Here is a 24144-nt window from a genome sequence, read left to right as displayed (position 1 = left end):
TTTTTGAGAGGAAAGTAGAGGGGGTGGATATACGATTGCAGTATCACAGGACAGAAGAAAAGGGAAAAACACCAGAAAGCATGTGTTTGAGGGAATCTGTAGGCTGGCACAAAAGGAAGGAAGAATACTTATCAGGGAACAAGCTTGATTTTACTGAGGCTAATTCTAGCAGAGGAAAAACTTTTATTCTTTAAAACCCTGGGTCATCTAAAGAAATGGAAAAGCTGCCACTAACCAGTCAGGGGGATTTCCCAGTGGAAAAAAATGGAGACATAATCTGCAATATTTATAAAAATATATTTCACAAAGTAGGAAACAATACAGGGGTTCCTCTGATGTACAATACATGGAGTAAAATAATTCAAACGTACAAGTAAATAGCATTAAAGCAACGTATAAAATTAATAAGGGCTCTTCTTGTGTGCGTCAGACTATTGTAATATACAATATCTACTCTGAAATGTAATATTTCCAATTAAAAATTGGCAATGCACATAGCTTTCAGTGCTGTTATCATCAAATTTGTGTGCAAGAGCTATCGTGCATAGCCAAAGTACATTTTTCCAAAAAGAAAATGCCACAAAAGTAAACAGTAAATCTATATATACATAACAAAAAGCATTTTTTTAAAACCATTTTCTTTTTTTTTTGTTCAAATTACACAGTGAAGCACGATAAGCACATGTTTGACACCGCTACTGTACTGTGTAATGAGCGTGTATCTAAAGGTTTAGGATTCCAATATTCACATGATCTCAGTCCCATTCCAGCTCTTGTGCTTGGCTCATTGATGATGAGCCTGGAAACCAAGTACTGTACACAACCTAAAATGACCATTGCCATACTGCCTGCTCCTCCAGCAAGTTCCTGTCAAGAGTGGCTCAGATATTTTGTTAGTGCTTCAGAATTTTTTTTAAAAGAAAGACTCAGGGAAGGTTTGATTGTGTTTGTATTGGATGTTTGAGGCCCATACCTGAGTTGATATTCTACTTCTGTCATCCTTACTTGCCGCTTACTTTTAGACACCCCTCTTTTGACTGGAATGGGCATGGAGCATGAGCATATCATGAAGCCTAAGGGTACTCTGTTTCGAATACACGGTGTCTACTTGTGTGACAACCAATCACAAAGAAACACTCGATTACACCTCAGCTAATATTACTGCAGGGGGAAGGAGCTGGTATTGGTTTTCAAAGCTTTATGATGTCCTGTCACAGCTATCCCCTTCATTTCCTTTGGTTACTTTCATCAGTTCCATGATAAAGACATTGATATTGCTTCACTTTGGCTTGGTAAGATGTTGGTCTGCAATCAGAGAAAAGCCATAGTCTACGGAACCATATAGGAAGCACTGTAAGATCCCAGCAAGTGTCCTCCGCTTGAATGTTAAGTCTATACAAGAACCAGGAAACGAAAACCTGCCTAAACAATCCACATAATCCACACTCCACAAGAGTAAAACACTCATACAATCTGCATTTTTTTAGTTCAATATTACAATAAGCTGGACTTCAAGGATGAAAGGAGCTAATGTTGACTGCATCTAAAAATACTGGCCAGCTTATCAATTGTTAATAATTGGCAACCCTATAATTATACACCACTGTTCTTTAATATGTTGGACAACTGGTAATCCCAATTTGGAGTCAAGTTTCTCTGTCATTTTCTCCAACTGCGTACATATCCCCGAGTTTTTTAAAACGTGGGCCCCATTCCTTGAGGTAGTCAAAGTTCTGCTCTGAATCTGTTGATGTTGTTTCTAGTGAACTCAGTGAGCCAGCTGTCGATCCTCTTCCTTCATATCCGTAGATCTGGATGGAATCGTAGGGAGGGGCAGTGGGATCGATGTCGGCATCGTGAAGCCTTACATTGATAAACTCATCCACATCGACCCCATTCGGGACAGGAGGAAGGCTTTGCCTGGGTACATACTGCAGGTCAGGTTTGATGTCTTTCCGTGGCAAGAATCCATTGAAGCCATCAGGGTTTTGTAAAGTGGCAATATCAAAGGCTTCCGTGTCCTCTTCTCCACCACCTTCATCGTCATAGCGAATGATGTTTTCCCTCACATCCTCATCATCCTTGATAATAAGAGGCTCATTTTTGTGCCTTCTTAAAGTTACAAAAAGTACCACAATAACTGTGAACAAAACAAAATGTCGTGATTAATTCTGGAAAGTCACACACCAAGCCAATTTTTGTTTCTGTTCTGTTTCTATCCCCCCCCCCAAAAAAAATTCTTTGTTTTACCACTCCTGTCCTGAGGAAGTTCATGAGAATGATCTTTTTAAGAATGTAATGGAGGCAGATAATATAGAGGAGCTTCACAGAATCACACAATTGTCAACCTCTGCACTACTTTGGAGACAGTGAGGACTGCAGATGCTGGAGACCAGAGTTGAGAGTGTGGTGCTGAAAAAGCACAGGCGGTCAGGTAGCACCCGAGGAGCAGTACAGTTGACGGTTCAGAAATTAGCCCTTCATCAGAAAACATGGTGAAGGGCTTATGCCCGAAATGTTGATTCTCCTGTTCATCAGATGCTGCCTGACCTGCTGTGCTTTTCCAGCACCACACTCTTGACTCTGCACTGCTTTGCCAAATGAACAATTCACAGTGCCATTTGACTAATAACCTTGGACATTCTTCTTTTTTTCAAAAAACCATTTCAATTAATCAATTAAACTTAGCACTATCACAATGTCACATTATGAATTCCAGGTCCTAACATGTTCTGGGGATGAAAATAACTTTCCTCATGTCACTTTTGCTTCTTTCACCGATTACTCTAAATCTATGTCCTCTCATTTTCTATTCTTGCATCAATAGGAATTATTTCCCCTTGGTCCAGACCCCTCATGTTATTGAAGAACTCTATCATCCCGTCTCTCAGTCTTTGGTTCTCCAAGGACAACAGCCCTAACTTCCACAACCTGCCTCACCATTACAATTTCACACCCCAAATTCATTCTCTTGACTTTTTTCTTTACACTCTCCCCAATGTCTTCACATCCTTCCCCAAGTTTAACACCCCACACCGGATGTATAGCTCCAGCCAAAAGAATAATTGCATGGATTTTGAGTGAGTGGGTAAAATATGACACAAAGGTTTGTGGAACAAACAGATGTCTGACACCTTCTGGGAATATACTGTGATCATTCAAATGTCCGTGTTGTGGCATTGTAGAGAATAACATTCCTCAGTTACCTTGTCTCACTGCACAGTCTCTTTTTCTCCATTTCCTATTTGGGGGCCTAGAATCATAGAATCCCTACAGTATGGAAACAGGCCATTGACCCAAAACGTCCACACCGACCTTACGAAGAATAACCCACCCAGACCCAGTGCTTTACCCTATTACTCTACATTTACCCCTAACTAATGCACCTAACCTACACATCCCTGAACACTATGGGCAATTTAGCATGACCAATTCAGCTAACCTGCACATCTTTGAATTGTGGGAATAAACCGGCGCACCCGGAGGAACCCCATGTCTCGACAATAGAGGTTGGCAGTGAGTTCAAATAAGGGGTCATTGACTCAAGACATTAACTCTATTTCTCTCCATGGGGTCTTCCTGACTAACTGAGTATTTCCAGCAGTGTTTGCTTTCTAATTTCCAGCAGAATCTGCATTTGTATTAGTGTTGGCAGCACATTTGAGGAGAAAGTGAGGACTTCTGGAGTGATGCTGGAGAGTCAGAGTCAAAAAGTGTGGTGCTGAAAAAGCACAGTAGGTCAGGCAGCATCAGAGGTGCAGGAGAGTTGACCTTTTGGGCATACGCCCTTCATCAGGAGTGCATTTGACCACAGTATGAGAAGTTTTGTTTCCCCTTATTTATGGAAAGATATTATTGCACTGGAGACAGCTCAGAGAAAGCTCAGTCAGATAATCCTTGGTATGGAGGGTTAGTTTTATGAACAAAGATTAAACAGGTTGGGTCTCTACTCACTGGAGTTTAGAAGAGCAAGATCTCATTGAAACATATTGGATTCTCAAGAGGCTTGGCAGGGTAAGTGCTGAGATGTTTTGCTTTATGGGAAGGTCTAGGACCAGAGGGCAGAGTCTCATAACAATGGGGAGCCAATTTAAGACTGAGATGAGGAGGAATTCCTTCTCTCAGGTGGTCGTCAGCCTCTGGAATGACTTGCAACAGAAAGCTGTCGGGTTAGAGTCCTTGTGTATATTTAAGGCTGAAATCGATAGATTCTTGACTTGGAGGTGAATTAAGGGCTGTAAGGAAGGGGCTGGAAAGAGGAACATTGGATACATCACAACTCAAGCCCACTTGCTCTTTCCCACTATTCAATTGTGCACACATTCCAACAATTGGGAGTACTCTTAACACAGTCCCAAAATCAGGTAACTCTGCCTTGTAACTCACAAGGCCCAGGTTTGAATGGTTAAGAATCGGAATTGCTTATCACACATACCAACTCTGCTGAAGAATGTTTTGTTGTCAGACTGCAGAACTGCATTGAACAATGTGTTGAATTAATTATTATTGCTAAACAACCGCAGCTGCATTGTTTACTTTAATGTTCAAATTCTACAACAGGCAGAAGTATTACACCTTACATCACAATAAAACAAATGCATTTTCACAACCATTGGAGATCTCGAAGTTTTATATTATTTGAAATATTCTTCAACGGATGTGGGTATCACTGGCTAGGCCAGCATTTATTTCCCAGTTAGAATCATAAAATCCCAACAGTCCAGAAAGAGGTCATTCAGCCTTGAGTCTGCACTGACCATCCGAAGAGTCAATCCCAGACTCAAACCCAACCCTACTCCCATAACCCCACAATGTTTAGCACGGCCAATCCATCTAACCTGCACATCTTTGGACTGTTGGAGAAAACTACAACACTCAGAGGAAACCCACACAGACACCGGGAGAATGTGCAAACTTCACACAGACAGTTTCCTGAGGCTGGAATTGAACCCAGGTCCCTGGTGCTGTGAGGCAGCAGTATTGAACACTGAGCCCCTGCCAGCCTTTGCAGTTGCCCCTTGAGAAGGTGGTGATGGACTGCCTTCTTGAACCTCTGTAGCCCATGGGCTGTTGATAGAGCCACAGTGCTTTAATAGGGGTAGTTCCAGGATTTTGACTGACAGGTGGTGGTGTGTCCATCCATCTGCCACCCTTGTCCTTCTAGATGGTAGAGCTCGTGGGTTTGGAAGGTGCTGTTGGCGGATTCTTGGTCAATTACTGCAATGTAATGCTGGCAATGAGGCAACCAGTTTGCATACAGCAAACCCTAGAAACAGCGCTGTCATGATGATCTGGCAGCCTATCTGTTTTTGATTGTGTCTTTCCCTCGGGTGGGGAAGTTCAAAACTAGGGGCATATTTTTAAGAGATGCAAAAACAGAAGTTGCTGGAAAAGCTCAGAGGTCTGGCAGCAGAGTTAATGTTTCAAGCGAGTGATCCTTCCTTAGAACTGGCATATTTTTAAGGTAAGTGGAGAAAGGTTTAAAATGGACATAAGGGGCAACCTTTTCACACAGAGTGGTTCACAAAGTGGAAGTGATGGATGCTGGCCTAGTGACAATATTTCATAAACATTTGGCTAAGTACATGAATAGGAAAGGTTTGGAGGAATATGGGCCAAATGCAGGCAAATGGGACTAGTTTGGGAACATGGTCATCATGGTCTAGTTGGACCGAATGGTCTGTTTCCATGCTCAGTGACCCGAAGACTGAGGGACAAATATTAGCCTATACTCTGGGGATAGCTCCCCTGACCTAGTGCCATGAGATGTCTTACATCTCGTCAAGCAGTCAGATGGAGACCTCGGGTAATCATCTCATCCAAAAGAAATCCTGACGCAGATGTACAACTGAATAAGCCACAGCTAATAGTCCCTTATTTAACATTACCTCCCCATCCTTTGCAAATCGGCTCAAGTACTGAGAGGTAGAGTAAGAGGAACAGAGACAAGAAGGGATTCCATAAAGAGATAATACATAAAGTCACTTCCCGATATGAAGCTGGAAGACATCAAGAAGTTCCAATGTGGTTCACAGCCAGTGCCAGCAGATCTCAAGGGCACTGCCATTAATGAGGACCATGATTTGGAGGAACTGGTGTTGGGGTGGACAAAGTTAAAAATAACATACCAGGTTATAGTCCAACAGGTTAACTGGGAAGCACTAGCTTTCAGAGCACTCCAAAAGCTAGTATTTCCAAACAAACCTGTTGGACTATAACCTGTTATTGTGTATTAATGAGAACAACTCAGTTGAGTGTTCCTGGGATAGCAAGAGACACAAAACATTATCCAAGGTTCCTATTGAATCTCAACTGGAAAGTGATTCAGCCTAGTTGCCAGCAGAAGACGAAGTTAGGTTTGATTTCTTTCACAAGGCCAAATGTGGGCACTCTGTATCCAGTGTTACATCTGAAGTTGAGTAATTGTGGAAATTTTTATCCTCAAAATAGATTATTACCATGGTGATTATCTTTCCAAAGCTGACATATAACTTAGTACTTAGCATTCCTTGAAAGTTTTTTTCGACTCGATTATATGTTGATGCAGCAGATCTCTACCATTTGAATTTGAACAAGCTCATGGACCAGTTTGGACCAAAGGGCCTGTCCCTGTGCTGTAGGACTCTATGACTCTTTGACCTCATGGTGTCCAGAGTCAATGTTGAGGAGTCCCAGCGCAACTCCTTTCTGACTATATAAACCTGTGCCATCACCTCTGCTGGGTCTATACTGCCAGTGGGACAGGGCCTATCCAACCTTTTTCCCTCTTGTTGGTTCCCTCACCACCTGCCTCAGACCCAGTCTGGAAGTGATGTCCTTTAGGACCCAATCAGCAGTATTGCTGAGTCTTGCATGTTCGACATGGAAATCCCTCACCCAGAGTACATTCTGCACCCTTGCCATCTTTTGTGCTTCCTTCAAGTGTTTTTTGAATGGAGGATTACTGATTCAACAGCCAAGGATGGATAGTATGTGGTAATCAGTCGGAGGTTTCCTTGCCAATAATTGAGCTGTTGCTATGACACTTGCCATGAGAGGCATGGATAGAGTGAATGTACTCAGTGTTTTTCTCAGGGTTGGGGAATCGAGCACTAGAGGGGATCAGTTTAAGGTTGGAGGGGAAAGTATAAAAGGGAACTTGAGGGTAAACCTTTTTACACAGAGAGTGGTATGCATATGGAATGAGCTGCAAGCAGAAATGATTGAGGTGTGTACATTAACAACATTTAAAAGGCATTTGGAAAAATACATGGATAGGAAAGGATTAGAAGGATAAGGGCCTATCCATAGTGTAGGGAAATGGGGTTAGTGCTGAGAGATGTTTTAGTCAGCATGGACTAGTTTGGGCCAAAGGGCCTGTCTCTGTGCTGTAGGACTCTAGGACTCTACGATTTCACGGTCCAGAGTCAATGCTGAGGACTCCCAGGCAACTCCCTTATGACTATATAAAACTATGCCATCACTTCTGCTGGGTCCGTACTGCCAGTGGGATAGGGCCTATCCAGGGATGGTGCATGATACATGTCCCAATACTGACATAACAGGTGTTTCAGGCTAGCCATATTCAAGCCAGTGAACTCTCCGCACAATGAGAAATACATCTGTACAGTGAAACTGCACACTGAAGCTTGTCATTCCTGCCGTGAGAGAAATATAAGTTCTGGCCTTGATCAGCAAAGCAGCAGTTAATTGTTTGATATGCTGATGAGTAACAATTTGGCTTATATCACAAATGACACATAAGTTAACAGGGCGGTGGGGGAGGTGATGATTGTAGAAAAGTCATGGAGAAGGTGACTCTAATTGTCATTAAATAACAGTGCCCATTGTGAGAGCAGGAGCATTAAATTTAATTGTAGATTTTTGTTCTGCAATGGTTGTACCATGTCTCTGGACCAAAAGGCTTGCATCCAAATCCTACTTACCGTGCAGGTATGTCATAAAAAGGTTGATAAAAAGGAAATAACTCATATTTATGAAGGAATGATTTGCATATATTTAACTCCTGCCAGAAACTTGGGGAGATAGTGGTGAAGTGGTAATGACACTGTGCTAGTATTCCAAAGGCTCAGGTTAATGATGTACTGGGTCGGCTACCATGGCAACTGTGAAATTTAAATTCAATGAATAATTTTGGAATTGAAAGCTATTCTTAGTGATGGTGATCATGAAGCTGTCATTAATTGTTATAAAATGTTATGTAGCATCCCTTTGGGGAAGTAAATCTTCTGCCCTTATGTGGTCTGACCTACTTGTGACTCCAGACTCACAGTGATGTGACTGATTCTTAACGACCCTCTGAAATGACCGAGCAAGGCTCTGAGCTCAGGACCAACAACTGCTGGTCTTCTCCGTGATGTCCTGATCATATCCCATTGAAGAATAGCACTCTGGAGTAGCAGAGACCGAGGGGAGACTTGACAAAATTTAGAACATTAGGAGATGCACAGATAGGGTTGACAGTCAGAATTTTCTTCCCAGAGTTCAAATGTCTAAAACAAGGAGGCATGCGTTTAAGGTGAGAGGGGGAAAGTTCAAAGGAGATGTGAGGGGCAGGTTTTTCCCACAGAGAGTGGTAGGAGTGTGGAACATGCTGCCATGGGGGTGGTGGTGGAGATAAATACGTTGGGGTGGGGGTGGGGGGGAGAGGTTTAAGAGGCTTTTAGATAAGCACATGAATATGCAAGGAATGGAAGGATGTGGACCAAGGGTGGGTTGAAGGGATTGGTTTAACCTGGTGTCATGTTTGGCACAACATTGTGGGCCAAAGGGCCCATTCCTGCGCTGTGCTGTTCTATGTTCTATGTTCATGATCTTCCAAAACCCTTTCCAGTCAATGAAGTTATCTTGAAGATTAGACTGCTGTATAATAGAAATCCAGCAGCCCAGTTTGCAGACTCAAATGCTCACAGATAGCCAACAGGGAACACGCCAGTGAGTTGTCCAAATGATAAATGGTTGAGAGAAAATATTGGCCGTGACCTAGAGGTAAACTCTCCTCCCTTTCTTTCATATCAACCTGAGATAACCTCATTTAATGTTGCATTTGAAAATAATGCCCCCAAAAGTGCAGCATTCCCTCAGACATCCATAGCAGTCTGAATTGGTGTATGATTTCTAAACTCACAGGTGAGGATACTATCTTTGAACTATAGCTGATGGTTCTAATGCTACCATAAAACTGAAATGAACATATACATTGGCATGCTGCATATTCACACCTACCCAACAAGAGGATAATGCAGGCTAAAATAGCTATTAAAGCTCCCATGCTTAACCCAATGGGAAGAACAAAAGCTTCCACGTTGCAGGACTGTACAGTCCCATCAGTGCTACAGCCACAGACCCGGATGGTGAGTGTATTGGTGCTGCTCATGGGTGGGTTCCCACTGTCCGAGATTATGATGGGCAGGAAGTAGATGTCTTGTTTCTGCCTGCTGAATCCGCTGTGTCTTGCCAGGATACTGACTGAGTTATCTGCAGGGGGAAATGAAAGTGAAAATTAAAGTTTCCATTGTTGCTGTAACAGTTCCTCATTCATTGTCCAGTTTCTATGGAAGACAAACAGGAGGCTGGAAGAACACAGTGAGCCAGGCAGCATCAGGAGGTGAAGAAGTCGACGTTTCAGGTGTAATCCTTCTTCAGGACCTGGCTTGCTGTGTTCTTCCAGCCTCCTGCTTGTCTACCTTGGATTCCAGCATCTGCAGGTTTGTTTTTTTGTCTCTAACTGGTTTCTACAGAAAGCAATCAAAACTATTTAGCCACATATTGTATTTGCATCATGCTGTGAATTCAGCAACATAGAAAGTTCAGGCAGAATTTAATAATGAGCTACGAACGAAGCTGTCAGGACAATTAAAGAAATAAAAGCTTGCATTTATGTAACTCCTTTAAGAGTCACAGGATGTCCCAAAGCAGCTTGCAACCAATCAAAGTGAAGCGTGGTCACCGGTGGAAAGTGAAAAATGCAGCAGCCAAATTAAACAGCAAAGTGATAATGAACAGATTATCTGTTTTAGTGATTGGGATTCAGGGATAGATATTGAATGGGATGCTGGGGCTAAGTCCTCAGTCTATAGGCCATTCAGCTCATAGACTTTACCCTGCCATTCAATGAGATCATGGCTGATCTGATAAATCCTCAACCCCATGTTCCTATCTTTTCAACAATAACACTTTATTCCATAATGGATTAAAAATCTGTCTGTCTTGTATAGTTGTTGGGCAGCAGTGCTAACCACTGAGCCACCATACCATTAATTAATGGCAAGGAGTTCCAATAGACTCCTCTGAGGGAAGAATTCCTTCTCATCTCAGTTTCAAGTTGGCGCCTGATAATTCTGAGACCATGTCTCTTGAAAATTCTTCCTGACAGCCTGCCGAAGTAAGAATTCCAGCTTCGCTACCCTCTGAGGGAAGAAATTCCTTCTCATCTTTGTCTGAAATATGCAACCTTAAGAGACATAGTCGCAGAATAAACAGGCACCAACTTAAAACTCAGATGAGAAGAAATTTCTTCTCTCAGAGGTTTGTGAATCTTTGGAACTCCCTGCCAGAGAGAGGGGTTAATTAATGGTACGGTGGCTCAGTGGTTAGTACTGCTGCCCAACAGCGCCAGGGACCCAGATTCAATTCTAGCCTCAGGCAACTGTTTATGTGGGGTTTGCACATTCTCCCTGTGTCTCAGTGGGTTTCCTCCAGATGCTCCAGATTCCTCCCACAGTCTAAAGATGTACAGGTTAGGGTGAATTGGCCATGCTAAATTGCCCATAGTGTTAGATGCATTAGTCAAAGGGAAATGGATCTGGGTGGGTTACTCTTCGGAGGGTCGGTGTGGACTAGTTGGGCTGAATGTAGGGAATCTAAACAGTGGGGGCAGAGTGCTTGTATAAATTTGAGGCTGACATAGAGACTCAATCATTCGGGGAATCGAGAGCTTTGGGGAAAAGGAACGGACGTGAGGAGTGTCAGATCAGCCATGGTCCTTTTGGATGGTAGAGCAGGCTTAAAGTGCTGAATGACCTCCTTCCAGTCATATTTATCAGATCTTATGGACTCTTTAATCTAAGATTATGCCCCCTTCTTCAAATTGGGTCAATGGATCTTCTACATCTTCTGAGAGGGCAGATGGGGTCTCATTTTAGCGACTCATCAGAAAGTCAGAATATTTGATAATACACATGTCAGCATTGATGTCTTATCCTTCAGAGACTGGAGTGGGACTTGTGCCCACAAGAAATATGTTCTAAGCTACATCTTAAAGGGATATAGGGTGGCTCAGTGATTAGCATTGCTCTTCACAGCTCCAGTGACCCAGGTTCGAGTCCACCCTCGGGTGAAAGTCCATGTGAAGTTTGCACATTCTCCCCCATGTCTGCCTGGGTTTGTTCCTGTTTCCTCCGACAGGCCAAAGATGTGCAGGTTAGCTGGATTGGCTATGCTAAATTGTGTATCATGTGTAGGCTAGGTCGATTAGTCATGGTAAGTGTGGAGGGTAGGTCTAGGTGGGATGCCCTTCAGCGGGTCAGAGTGGACTTGATGGGCCAAAAGGCCTACTTCCACATTGTGGTGGTTCTACGATTCTATGGAAAGATGGGGAAGTTTAAGTAAGAAATTCCAAGGTTTAGGACTTGATCAACTGAGGATGATGTTAAGTACTATCTTTGAAATACAAAGGATGAAAATTAGGGAAATAATGAAAAAGAAACTCTTGTGACAAACGTTTTCCTATTGTTGTACTGAATCCCATTAAATAGGAAACTTCAGTTGCAAAGCATCTCATTTGACAATCCACGTCATATTCCCTTCTGTCAAGCATTTGGTTCCTTTATCACTAAAACTGATTAGAGGGTGACCAGATTAACAATGAAGTCACCCAATAAAACAATTCTTCCGTCTGGTTTTCAACAGAAAATCTCATTTGTTTGTTGTCAGGCTGCCAGCACTGGTGAATAGTTGAGTATCTTGAAGGCGATTGGATGGCCCCTACCTTAACAGGAGCGACAAACTCCTCCAGGGAGATTTCCAACTTTTAAAAGTGCCCTTGAAGCAGATCTCAATCACCCGTAAAATAATTTTCTCAAACCTGTAGCTTTCCTCAGAGTAAAATATTTTAAATTGAAGTGCAGGGCCAACGAGCTTGATTTTGACTTGATTCAAACTCAAGCATGTGGAACAAGTCGCACAGAATCTCTCCGTTGCAAGATTTACACCTGCGGAGGTCTAATTGGAAAATGTACTAAGCAGGAGGAAGCATCCAGGGATTAACACTGTGCTGGGTGGTTCAGAAGGTACCAGGTGCTTTTCTGATGAGAATGTTGAAGAGCTACCCACTCCTGCTCTGGAGTTTTGCATATGCTTTAATATAATTGCTCATTCGCACCTGAGGTAAGGGAACTGGAACTCTCAGTAAAGGATGTTATTATATCACGTAATGCTCAGGTACCAGGCACTGGCAGTTGGGGCTGGCACCAATTCCCTTCCCTCTGCTACCCAAAGAGGTTGTTCAGTGGTTTGTGGTGGAGGATGGACCCCAAGTCTCAGCAGAAGACCTTCTTGTCTTTGATAACAAGATGTAGGTCATAGCATCTCAGGAACTACACACAGATTACATAAAGGGCTCTTGTGGCATGGCGGTAATATCTTTACCTCCGAGCCAGAAGGTAATCCTACCTCAAATCCCACCAGCTCCAATTCTGTTCCACATGTCTGAACAGGTTGAATTAAAAATATCTGAACAAGATACACTAACTCTTGGGCACATTAAGTGTGACTAATAGTGGTTGAGAAGACATGGGGAAGATCCATATCTCCTGCATAGGGGCTCTGCCAAATCCTAAATGATTCACATTATGTGATCCAGAGGAGCTCTGCTTCGCTCAAATGTGAACTCTTACAGAACCATTACCTCATACAACAAATAACTTTGAGATGAAATTCACCTCAAAAATGGACAATAACCAATCAATAACCTTACTTGTGCATTCTGAGATTAGAGATTATTTACAGTGTGGAAACAGGCCCTTCAGCCCAACAAGTCCACACTGACCCTCCGAAGAGTAACCCACCCAGACCCATTCCCCCCGACTAATGAGAAAAGTACACAGTGAGACTTGAACTCACAACCCTTGTCTTGCAAGCCCAGTGTTCCAACCCTGGAACATGGAGTCTAAGACATGTTCAGACAATTATGTCTGATTGTCGTTTCCAAGCGAGCTTTTGATTTGTTATCATCTGATTCTGTTCTGATTGCCTAGATGACTTACACCTCCAACAACCATATTCTTTGTTGAAAATTCATTTTGGCCTATTCTATATCCTGACTTTATCTCTCACTCGCTTCCCACTCTGGATTACATCTAATTATCTCTTGACCCATTTATACCGTCTGCTTCATTACACATTCCTGATAATTTTTTTTCACAACTCTATTAGCCTTTGGATGAAAAAATGTGTCTCCTACTTCCTTTCATTCTTCCTATACATTCAAATTTTTTTCACTTGTTTCCCTCAGGATTTGAACTGTTTAACCACAATGGGTTTTTCTGGATCCAGCATCACTAATTTAATTGAAAGCTTTTATTCCACAACCTTGAAGTCTCCTTACATGCAAAGAGAGCTTCCTTAGCTTTTGTTCCTGTCTTAAATGTTTGATAACTCATCACCTTTTCTGCTCATCTCTATCGCCTTAGGATTTTGCCCAATGTGTATCCTTTACTGATAGTGTTGGTTATTGCAGCGATTTGAAACATTCACTGCTGGCCTATATAAAAATTAATAGCAGGTGAAATTGGTCTTTGACAATAGCATGTAACAGGTGATAGTGAGTCAACAGCCCATTTTACACTGTGCCTCATTTTCTTTCTCATTGACTTTCAACAGATCTTTGACCCACTTATCCTGCCCAATCATCAGCTTGCTCATCCCCAAATTCACGCTTCTCTCTGGGGTGCCTGCACATGTTGCCATCATTCATCTTAATGCCAATATCTCCAAAAGCCCACCTCATCATTTACCTGCAGTGACCTAAGTCATCCCTTGCCTTGTCTCTGGTTAGTTTCCTTATCTTTAGAATTTTCTAAAGATGGCCAACCATTCCATTTCCCACTCATTTTCCATTGTTTTATATCTTCCTAGGATAAAAGGCAGCCAGCTCATCAACATCAGGGATTCTCCCTCTCCTGACTACCTCTGATTAACATCTATCAAATCTTTCATATCTGATTTGCATCCTATCCCTTGGCAACACTATCCATTCACATGGAGTAAGCTATCAGCTGTATACTGAAGATATGCAGATATAACGATGATATCCAGCAATAACACTTGTCAACTCATAGAATGGCTATAGCACAAGAGGCCATTCAGTCCATGTACCTTTGCTTGTCACTCTCTGTGTTCTCTGTACTATTAGAATGCCAATGCACCATTGTATCCAGTAAAACAGTCAGCTAAATTCATACCAATCAGAAGAAGAACAAAGAAGAACAAAAGCTTGTTCTTTGAGTACAATGCAAATATCATTCTCTTGTCACAGACCCTTCTATCCCGATCTTACTCTCATTAATCATTTGCACATGCTTTTCAGTCCTAAGCAAAGTATTAAAGCCCAACCACAACATTACCAACAGCCCTTAAATCCACATTTGCACTAGAAGGCATACTACACAAAAGGTGGCCACTCCCCTAATGTACCCATGCTAGCATTTTACCAGCGCATACAAGACTATAACCCACTGCCTCACACGCCAGGCCTGAATTGATTCTTTTTCCAATGCTCAATTTATTTGTTAAAAGATAAAACTGTCTGTATCAAAATCAATCCATCGGTCAATAATTCAACAACCATCTGCACCAATCTCTGTTTCAACAACAACTTCTATTTATGTAGCACCTTTCATGTACTGAAACATACCATAGAACTTCACAGGAGCATTGTAAACTAAATATGACACAGAGTCACACAAGGAGGTGACCAATTTCTTAAGGGGAAAGGATGGGCTTTAAGGATTGTCTTTGAAGGAAAGGAAAGGAAGTTGGGGATGCAAAAAAGATCTGTGAGAGTATTCCAGAATCCATCAATAATAATTCTTCAACTAGAGTGAATACAATGTTCTCTATCACAATGTGAATAATTTTACAAATCTTTTTTTAAAATCATATCTGTCATGGTGTAAGATCACATCAGGCAGTACAGAACTCCTTCAAATCTGCTTTGAAGCATCGGACTAGATGAACACAAATCTTTCAAATCAGTTTCAAACCAGGTAGTCTTGAACTCAAAGGCTCCCCACGAAATAAAAATCAGCACCTGCACCAAAACTCTGCTTTATATTTGACGTACTCTCTCTTTCTCAGCATTTCTTGATCTCAGCTCTGTTTTCAGCAGACTTGTTGCTCTCTCACTCTGCCCCCCCCCCCCCCCGTGTATCATGTGTCTCATCACCTACTCCCTCTGTGTAATTGTTCTCACAAGCTGTCTCTCTTGCTCTGTGATACATATATCCACAGTCCAATTCTTTGTGCTTTTCATTCTCACTTTATTTTGACAATCAGTGACTAAATTTTTAAATCAGGAAATCTCTCCCAAAGGCAATGATAATTGGTTAATTGAAGTAATTAAAAGATTGAAACATCCCAGTTACGAGATTGTTCTCTCACTGTAATTTTGCAGAACTGTGTCTCTAAGATCTCTCCCATGTGGCCATTCTTCCTATATTAAACCAGACTGAAAGTCTTGAGAGATTATTTAACCTTGACTGGCAATTGGAATACAAAAACAAGAGTAAACCATTCAGCCTCCAGCCCATTCTGCCATTTAATTAGATCATGGTAGATCTCTGTCTAAGCACATTCTACCTGGTTTGGTCTGTAACCCCTAAAACACTTTTTGAACCAAAATCTACCAATCTCAAATCTGAAATATTCAGTTGACCTGCAGGCTCAACTGCTTTACACAGAGACAAGAATTAATTTTCACCATCACCCCTAAATGGCCTGGCACTATTTTTGAGATTCTTCTTCACCAGAAGAAATAGTTTTCTTTCACACTACCAACTGCTGCAATTATCTTAATAGCTAATGAAATCATCACTGAATCTTCTACTATCAAGATAACACAATTGTGCTATCTGTCTTCCTCATTTACAGCTTTTTGAACATCTTTAATCAACTGGTTCATGTATGACATACCTCTGGAACAGGTGAGATTTGAACCTGGCTCTTCTGGCTCAGACATAAGGATAGTCCTACAAGAACACAAAGCACACCCTGCACTTTCCAAACCCACAATCACTTCCATCTTGAAGGAAAAGGGCAGAAAAAAGCATAGGAACACCACTCCCTTAGAACCACTCGTCATCTTGACTTAGAAATATATTGTAGTACCTCAGTGTTGCTGACCAAAATTATAACCGCATTTTGAATTTACCAACAGCACATGCACTGCAGCAGTTCAAGAAGGCAGCTCATCAAGGAGTAACCAGGGAGGAGCAATAAATGCTGGCCCTGTCATTGACATTGACGCCCCACAAGAGAATTAAAAACTAAATACACAGCCTATCACTTGGAGAACAGCCTAATTTACCCTCTTTTTAGGCTCAGTACAGCTGGAGTGAATCTGTGAATCATTGAGATGCTCTTTCTGTTGATATGTCCTTTAGTTGTCAGAGTGCTTTCCCAGAAGAAAAAAACTTGTGAAGAACACACACTTGTTTAGAAATCTCAGAACAGTGCTTCAGTACAATCAATACATTCATTTCCAAGTGCTCCCTTTTTTGAACTGCTTTTTCCCTTCGGAAGTGTCTCAGTCTCTAATACAGAAAGTCTAGTTTCAAATCTTGTCTGCTCTGAAAGTGCCTGAACACGCTGATTAAAAATAATAGAGAACAAAGCTGTACCACTTGGGAGCAGAGATCAGATAACATAGATTTCAGTACTTGTATGGTGCAGGGGTGATGTTCCCAAATCTGGGCCTGAAGGTCGTGTGTTCAAGTCCCACATGCCATAAAATGTCCAAATACAGTGATGTATGAAAAGAAATGTGTCTGGTGTTATAATTCAGGAGGTTCTCACTCTGAGTCACAAGTAGTATCTGAATGCTTATGACTTCAGATTTGAAATCCATTGCTCCCTGCCTCATTATGGGAGCTCCAGCTCATCTAATCACATTTGCCTGCATTCCTAGTGTTAGAGGCTCTAGTGGTGTGGTGGTACTGCCCCTACCTCTGGTCAGGAGGCCCAGGTTCAAGTCCCCCACACTTGAAACATGTGCTGGAATTTATCACAGGTCAGGACTGAAAGCGGGGATGGGTTGGGTGTGGCTGTGGTGGGGGATCCCACTTCCTCATTTAGTGGGGCTGGGTTGCCCCGTTACTGGGCAACTTTACAGGTCTGTCAGGTGTGTGAAGGAAAACACCCAGACTCAGCATTGTCAATCCAGTTGCACAACTGGCAGCTCAGTAGTTTCACTGCTGTGGGTCACTGCACTGGAGGAAGAAGGCATATAGTGGGCATGTGCCCTCAAGCTAATTCAGTGAGGTCAGTTGGGGAAGGGGGAGGGAGGTGAAGATACAGAGTTAAGGCAGGCAAGTATTACCCAGATAGACTGAGGGCACTTAGCAGGGATGGTCAATATTGACAAGAGGCCTGGCCATGGGCCAATGACTGCCAAGAAAGGAAAGCCGCCTTCCGGAGTTTGGTAATGGGGCACCAAAGCTGAGCCTGTCAGCTTCTCCATGAGGTGAATGCCCTCAAACTGTAAAAGTCAGACCCCACTGGCTTGGGCCAATGAGAGGCTGGCACTGACTTTGACTGGCAGTGCCTTTGGAGAAATTGTGGTTCACAGAACTGTTGTGGTGCAGAAAGAGGCCATTCAGCCCACCATCCCTGCACTGATTCTATTACCTCATGTCAGTCTCTTTCCCTTTCCCCAAACTCTTACACACCATTTCTATTCAACTCATCATCCAATAACCTCTTCAATGCCTCAATTGAACCTGCAGTTGCAGGCAGTGCATTCTATATTTTAACTTCTCGCTGTGTAAGGAAGTATTTTTTTCTTACATCACCCTAGCTTCATTCATAAATCTATGCCGTGTTGTTCCTGTTTCTTTTACAAGCGGGTATTGCTCTGAATTGCTCTGACACCTAACAGAGATTGAGAAACACCAACCCAGGCCTGAGATAAGCAGTGGTGGAAGGAGTTATCGCAGTGGGGCCCACCGGGTTTGGGGGGAAGGGTCATCTGCAAGGGTAAAGAGTGGACTCTCAGTCAACCATCACTGATTCCAGATGTCAACTCCCTCGCTGAGGTACTAAACGCCTTTGAATAAGATACCATCTTCCCAGACCACAAACAGTGTGGAGGGCTTCACATGTCAATCATAACGAGGCCATACTTGCTCTGAGTTAATGTCAGTGGTAATGTAATGAGGCACCTGGTGCTGTTTGGCTCAGTGGTAAGCACCACTGCCTCACAGCACCAGGGATCCTGGTTCGATTCCAGCCTTGGCTGACTGTCCGCGTGGAAGTTTGTGTGGGTTTCTGCCAGGTGCTCCACTTTCTTCCCATAATCCAAAGAAGTGCGGGTTCAGTGTATTGGCTATGGTAAATTGCCAATTCCCTCCATGACTACCTGGTCAAGTCCACGCCCCTAACAACCTACCCTCCTTTCCTGGTACCTTTCCCTGCCACCGCAGGAATTGCAAAACCAGTGCCCTCCGTCCAAGGTCCCAAAGGAGCCTTCCACATCCATCAAAGTTTCACCTGCACTTCCACATACCTCATTTATTTCATCCGTTGCTCCCAAAGCAGTCTCCTCTACATTGGGGAGATTGGATGTCTACTCACAGAGCGCTTTAGGGAATATCTCCGGGACACCCGCACCAATCAACCCCACCGCCCTGTGGCCCAACATTTCAACTTCCCCTCCCACTCTGCCGAGGACATGAAGGTCTTGGACCTCGTCCATTCCCACTCCCTAACCACCCAACACCTGAAAGAGGAAAGTCTCATTTTCCGCCTTGGGTCCCTTCAACCCCATGGCATCAATGTGAACGTCGTCAGTTTCCTCATTTCCCCTCCCCCCACTTTACCCCAGTTCCAACCTTCCAGCTCAGCACTGTCCTCATGACGTGTCCTACCTGTCAATCTCCATTCCCCCTATCCGCTCCACCCTCCTCTCCAACCTATCACCTTCACCCCCACCTCCATCCACCTATTGCACTCTCAGTTACCTTCCCCCCAGCCCAATCCCCCTCCCATTTATCCTTCCACCCTTGAGGCTCCCAGTCTCATTCCTGATGAAGGGTGTTTGCCTGAAACATCAATTCTCCTGCCCCTCGGATGCTGCCTGACCTGCTGTGCTTTTACAGCACCACACCCTTAACTCTGATATCCAGCATCTGCAGTCCTCACTTTCACCTGTGGTAAATCATCCCATAGTCTCCAGGAATGTGCAGACTAGGTGGTTTAGCCATGGGGTAAAACCCCCTGCAGGGTTATGGGGTGAGGGTGGGAACGGTTGGGTCTGGCTGCGATGCCCTCAGAGGAGCAGATCTGAAGGGCTGAATGGCTTGTATCTGCACTGTTGGGATTCTTTGGTAAATGGCCCACTTAAGGGCCTACTAACTGACAGCAGGACCAGGGAGGCTTTCCCTACCCTGGGAGAAAGTGAGGACTGCAGATGCTGGATATCAGAGTTAAGGGTGTGGTGCTGGAAAAGCACAGCAGGTCAGGCAGCATCCGAGGGGCAGGAGAATTGGTGTTTCGGGCATAAGCCCTTCATTAAGAATGGGCTATCCCTCCCCTGACTTGATTCTCGTAGAGCTGAAAATGTGTTGCTGGAAAAGCGCAGCAGGTCAGGCAGCATCCAAGGAGCAGGAGAATCGACGTTTTGGGCATGAGCCCTTCTTCAGGAATTGATTCTCGTAGAGCCAAGAAAGCAATGACATCATCCTACCTCATGAAATACCCTTCCCACTTCCAAACATGCCACAGCAGAGACAGCACAACTCCTAACCCACTGTCTGTGCCCAGACAAGCAGCTATTTTGGGTCTCTGCAGATCTCATCCCAGGAAGGATAATGTGGATCGATGTTCAATGGGCCCAACTAGGTATAAAGTCGGACTCCAGAACAAGGAGATGAAGGGAGGAACATTGAAAGCGAAATTGAAAAGGTCAAAGCAGTGAGTAGTAATTGAGTACGAAGGAGGCACGAACTCTTCCACTTTTGCAAATACCTCAATTGTTTTATAAGTGCAGGGTTCAGTATTGGTTCAGCAGTGTTCATTTGGCACAGTCACTTTGAGAAGTTTGAATGCACTTTACAAAACCAAAATTGCATTTTCCATTGCAATCAGTAATTGGTAGTTTTTTTTTCGGAAATAGCACTTTATAGTAAGAAGCAATTTCTAATGCCATGTGACTTTATGAACAGTGCTAAAAATATCTATCCAGGCAATGCTATTTGATGATATTGAACTTGCAGAGACAGGAATGATTCAACCAGCACCTGTGTCTTTAATGCACCGACAGATGGTGGGAGGGAATACAAGGCTGAAAACACAATTGAAGGTTAGGCAGAACATATACAAAACACTTGTGTTCCGCCCTAGCAGGTTATAACATCTGATTCCTATCATTGTTTGTGCAATGCCGTGTCATTCCTTCCAGCCCATCTGTTATCCTATGTTAATGGTAGAAGCACTACAGACACCAAAGAAAGACTCTTCCTGTAACAATAAATTTTACATTGTGTCTCTCAAAACTGCGGATATGTTCGATCCAATGGAATATTTTCACATCCTTGATGGGCTGCAGTGTTTCGAAAGGATGGCTCACTGTCACCAACTCAAGGGCACTAAGGACAAGCAATCAATATTGGCATAGTCCGCAATGGTCACATACCACGAATGAATTTTTAACCATGTTTAGTAAAGAAAGAAACACAGTACATAACTTGCACAAGGCAAAGGCAAAGTCTCCATAGTTACGTAGGGCTGGTCTCTCAGCTGATGAAGGTCTTTTGCCCGAAACGTCAATTTTCCTGCTCCTCTTGACCTGTTGTGTTTTTCCAGCACCACTCTAATCTAGTCTCAGCTGAGACAGATGAATCCTGGTGTTTAACTTGAGGTTCACACTCCCTTAAGTGAGGGGAGGGGTTGAAAAGGAGAGTCCTTCACAGTAACCTCAGATAGTGTGGGAATTGAACCCATGCCATGGACAACAATTTACAACATAAACTAACTGACCTCACAAACTCCCAAAAGACTATAATGCAATGAAAAGCAAAGTTGCAACAATCAGACTGCCTTTTTTAAATTGATTTTGGATGAGGTATCAATATTAGTTGGGAGACCTCACCCACTCTTTTGCAGAAAGCTGTGAGATCTTCTCCTTGGAAAGGCTTTATTTGAAAGGGATCGTATAACATCTCAATAAAAAGACATCAATCTATTGTGTGCAATTCTGGTCTCCTTCCTACCGGAAGGATGTTGTGAAACTTGAAAGAGTTCTGAAAAGATTTACAAGGATGTTGCGAGGGTTGGAGGATTTGAGCTACAGCTACTGAATAGGCTAGGGCTGTTTTCCCTGGAACGTTGGAGGCTGATGAGTGACTGGGTTTATAAAATTATGAGGGGCATGGATAGGATAAATAGACAAGGTTTTTTTTTCCTGGGGTGGGAGAGTCCAGAACTAGAGAGCATAGGTTTAGGCTGAGAGGGAAACGATATAGAGACCTCAGGGGCAACTTTTTCACGCAGAGGGTGGTACGTGTATGGAATGAGCTGCCAGGGGAAGTGATGGAGGCTGGTACAATTACAGCGTTTAATCGGGGCTGGGTGCTGGTAAGTGTCACTAGATTAGGTTAGGATATCTGGTCGGCATGGAGAGTTGGACCGTTTCTGTCTGTTTTTGTGCTGTACATCTCTATGACTCTGGCTCTCTGAACCTTCCCTCAACACTGCACTTCCAGGGTGATGTGTCTACAGCTCTTGAACGACACACCAACGCACAGCCTGCTGACTCTACATTGAAAGTGATGCTATCTGAGCCAAAGCTAATTCCTGTTATGAACTGAAATATGGCTGATAAAATGAGATATTTCGCTAATCACACTGATTTTTTGCATTACTAAGCAATTACAGGGAAATTGTTTACTGTACTGATAGGTTAAAACATCTATTGCAATCATTTTAAAATTAAAAATAAGAAGAAACATGAAGCAGAACTTCACTCATCCAGAAGGTAGTAAAGATGTACAACGAACAAAAAAAAGGACAATACAGTGCAGGAATAGGCCCTTCGGCCCTCCAATCCTGTGCCGTCACATTTTGCTCCTCTTTACTAAAACTGTCTTCATTTACAGGACCCGTATCCCTCTATTCCCTTCCTATTCATGTATTCGTCCAGGTATTTCTTGAATGTTGTTGTTGTGTCTGCTTCCACCACCTTCTTTGGCAGCCTTTTCCAGGCACTCATCACCATTTGTGTGAAAAGGTGCCTCGAACATCTCTTTCAAACTCCACACCACCCCCATCCCATTTCCGCACCTTGAGCCTGTGTCCCTAAGTAACTGACCCCTCCACCCTGGGGGAAAGCCTCATAATTTCCACTCTATCCATGCCATTCATAATCTTATAAACTTCTGTCAGGTCACCCCTCCTGGCTCCAGTGAAAACAAACCCAGTCTATCCAACCTTTCTTCATGGCTAAAATCCCATGTACCAGGCAACATCCTGGTAAACCTTCTCTGTACTCTGTACTATATGTGCCTTGGCTTACCAAGAATGGATATTTATATACCAAAACAGGAAAGGAATGTGTTAATGATGATGTATTTAATGAGGCTACTCTAACATTAACACTATCATGTAACCAAAATAAAAATCAAACAGGGGACAGAAACACAGTGCTAAAGAGCCAAAATACAAGGTACAATAGAACATAAAGAATTTAGAGGACGAATTGAGAGTGAGAAAGACTTACTCTTGCAAATGAGATACAGCGGTGGCAGACTCAGAGCAGGATTAGTCTAGCAATATAGTATAGCCTCAAGAGTGCATTGCAGCCAATGCATCAAGAACCCATGGGACATGGGATCCATGCAGGTACCCTAATGCAGGCTGAAGACTATGGAGGTAGCACAGACCATAACGACATGAAGGATGCTAACACCAACATTCACTCAAAGTTATTAAAGCAGTGAATAGTATAATTGTAATTCTAGTTGGGTCTCTGGTGTGAAAAAGAGGATTGCACAATTTGGTGAGAGCAGTTAGTTGGATTGATATTGGAAATAAAATGAGTTTTCCATTCCTACAAGTTACATTCCCTAATAGGTGCGCTTGTATTTCTGTAAATGATTCAGAAGGATGTAAATTCACAAACCCTCTCCAAAGAGGGTGCAACCCTTGGGCAGCACGGTGGCTCAGTGGTTAGTACTGTTGCCTAACAGTGCCAGGGACTCGATTCCAACCTTGGCAACTGTCTGTTTGGAGTTTATACATTCTCCCCAGCCTATGTGGGTTTCCTCTGTGTGCTCCGGTTTCCTCCCACAATCCTAAGATGTGCAGGTTAGGTGAATTGGCCATGCTAAATTGGCCATAGTGTTAGGTGGCTTAGTCAGGAGTAAATGTAGGGGACTGGGTCTGGGTGGGTTGCTCTTTGTAGGGTCGGTGTGGCCTTGTTGGGCCAAACGGCCTGTTTCCATACTGCAGGGAATCTAATCTAAAGACATCAGCAGGAACTCTGTATTGACAGTGTTGCACTATTGTTAATATCATCTTTATCAGGGAAAAATTCCCTTCCCAAAAGGAGACTTGTTATACAGGATGGCAGATCACAGATTGACCTAAAACACCAAATCGATTTGTCTGGTGATGAGATGCCATGTATCAGAAACACAAATTGGTTTTGTTTACCCAAATATTCAAATGTGTAGTCTTAACAACACAGAGAGAAGTTAGAGATTGGAATGGTAATTTGTAATAGTTTGTTTATTTAGTAAGGGACTGCAGCAGTGCACAAAACCTCAGTCAAGCTATCATGAACTGGATGCTAGTCACACCACCATCTATGCTGAAAATGTGTTGCTGGAAAAGCGCAGCAGGTCAGGCAGCATCCAGGGAACAGGAGAATCG

At 43.1% G+C, this 24144-nt stretch overlaps 1 protein-coding gene across 1 annotated transcript in view; it reads right to left on the bottom strand.

Annotated features, from left to right (window-relative positions):
• Positions 1-283: 283 nt before the first annotated feature.
• The window catches only part of LOC122558714 (cadherin-8-like), a 309702-nt gene continuing 285841 nt past the window's right edge, over positions 284-24144 (bottom strand). Inside the window, exons 11-12 of the mRNA XM_043707506.1 lie at positions 9226-9477; positions 284-2140 (exon numbers count right to left, since the gene is read on the bottom strand). Of these exons, the coding sequence (XP_043563441.1) occupies positions 1647-2140; positions 9226-9477 (746 nt within the window). The 3' untranslated portion in view covers positions 284-1646. The remainder of the gene's footprint in view (positions 2141-9225; positions 9478-24144) is intronic.

Source organism: Chiloscyllium plagiosum, chromosome 17 (assembly GCF_004010195.1).
Source record: "Chiloscyllium plagiosum isolate BGI_BamShark_2017 chromosome 17, ASM401019v2, whole genome shotgun sequence".
Taxonomy (NCBI): Eukaryota; Metazoa; Chordata; class Chondrichthyes; order Orectolobiformes; family Hemiscylliidae; genus Chiloscyllium; species Chiloscyllium plagiosum.
Note: the sequence above shows the minus strand (reverse complement) of the source record. Positions and strands in the feature narration are given on the sequence as shown.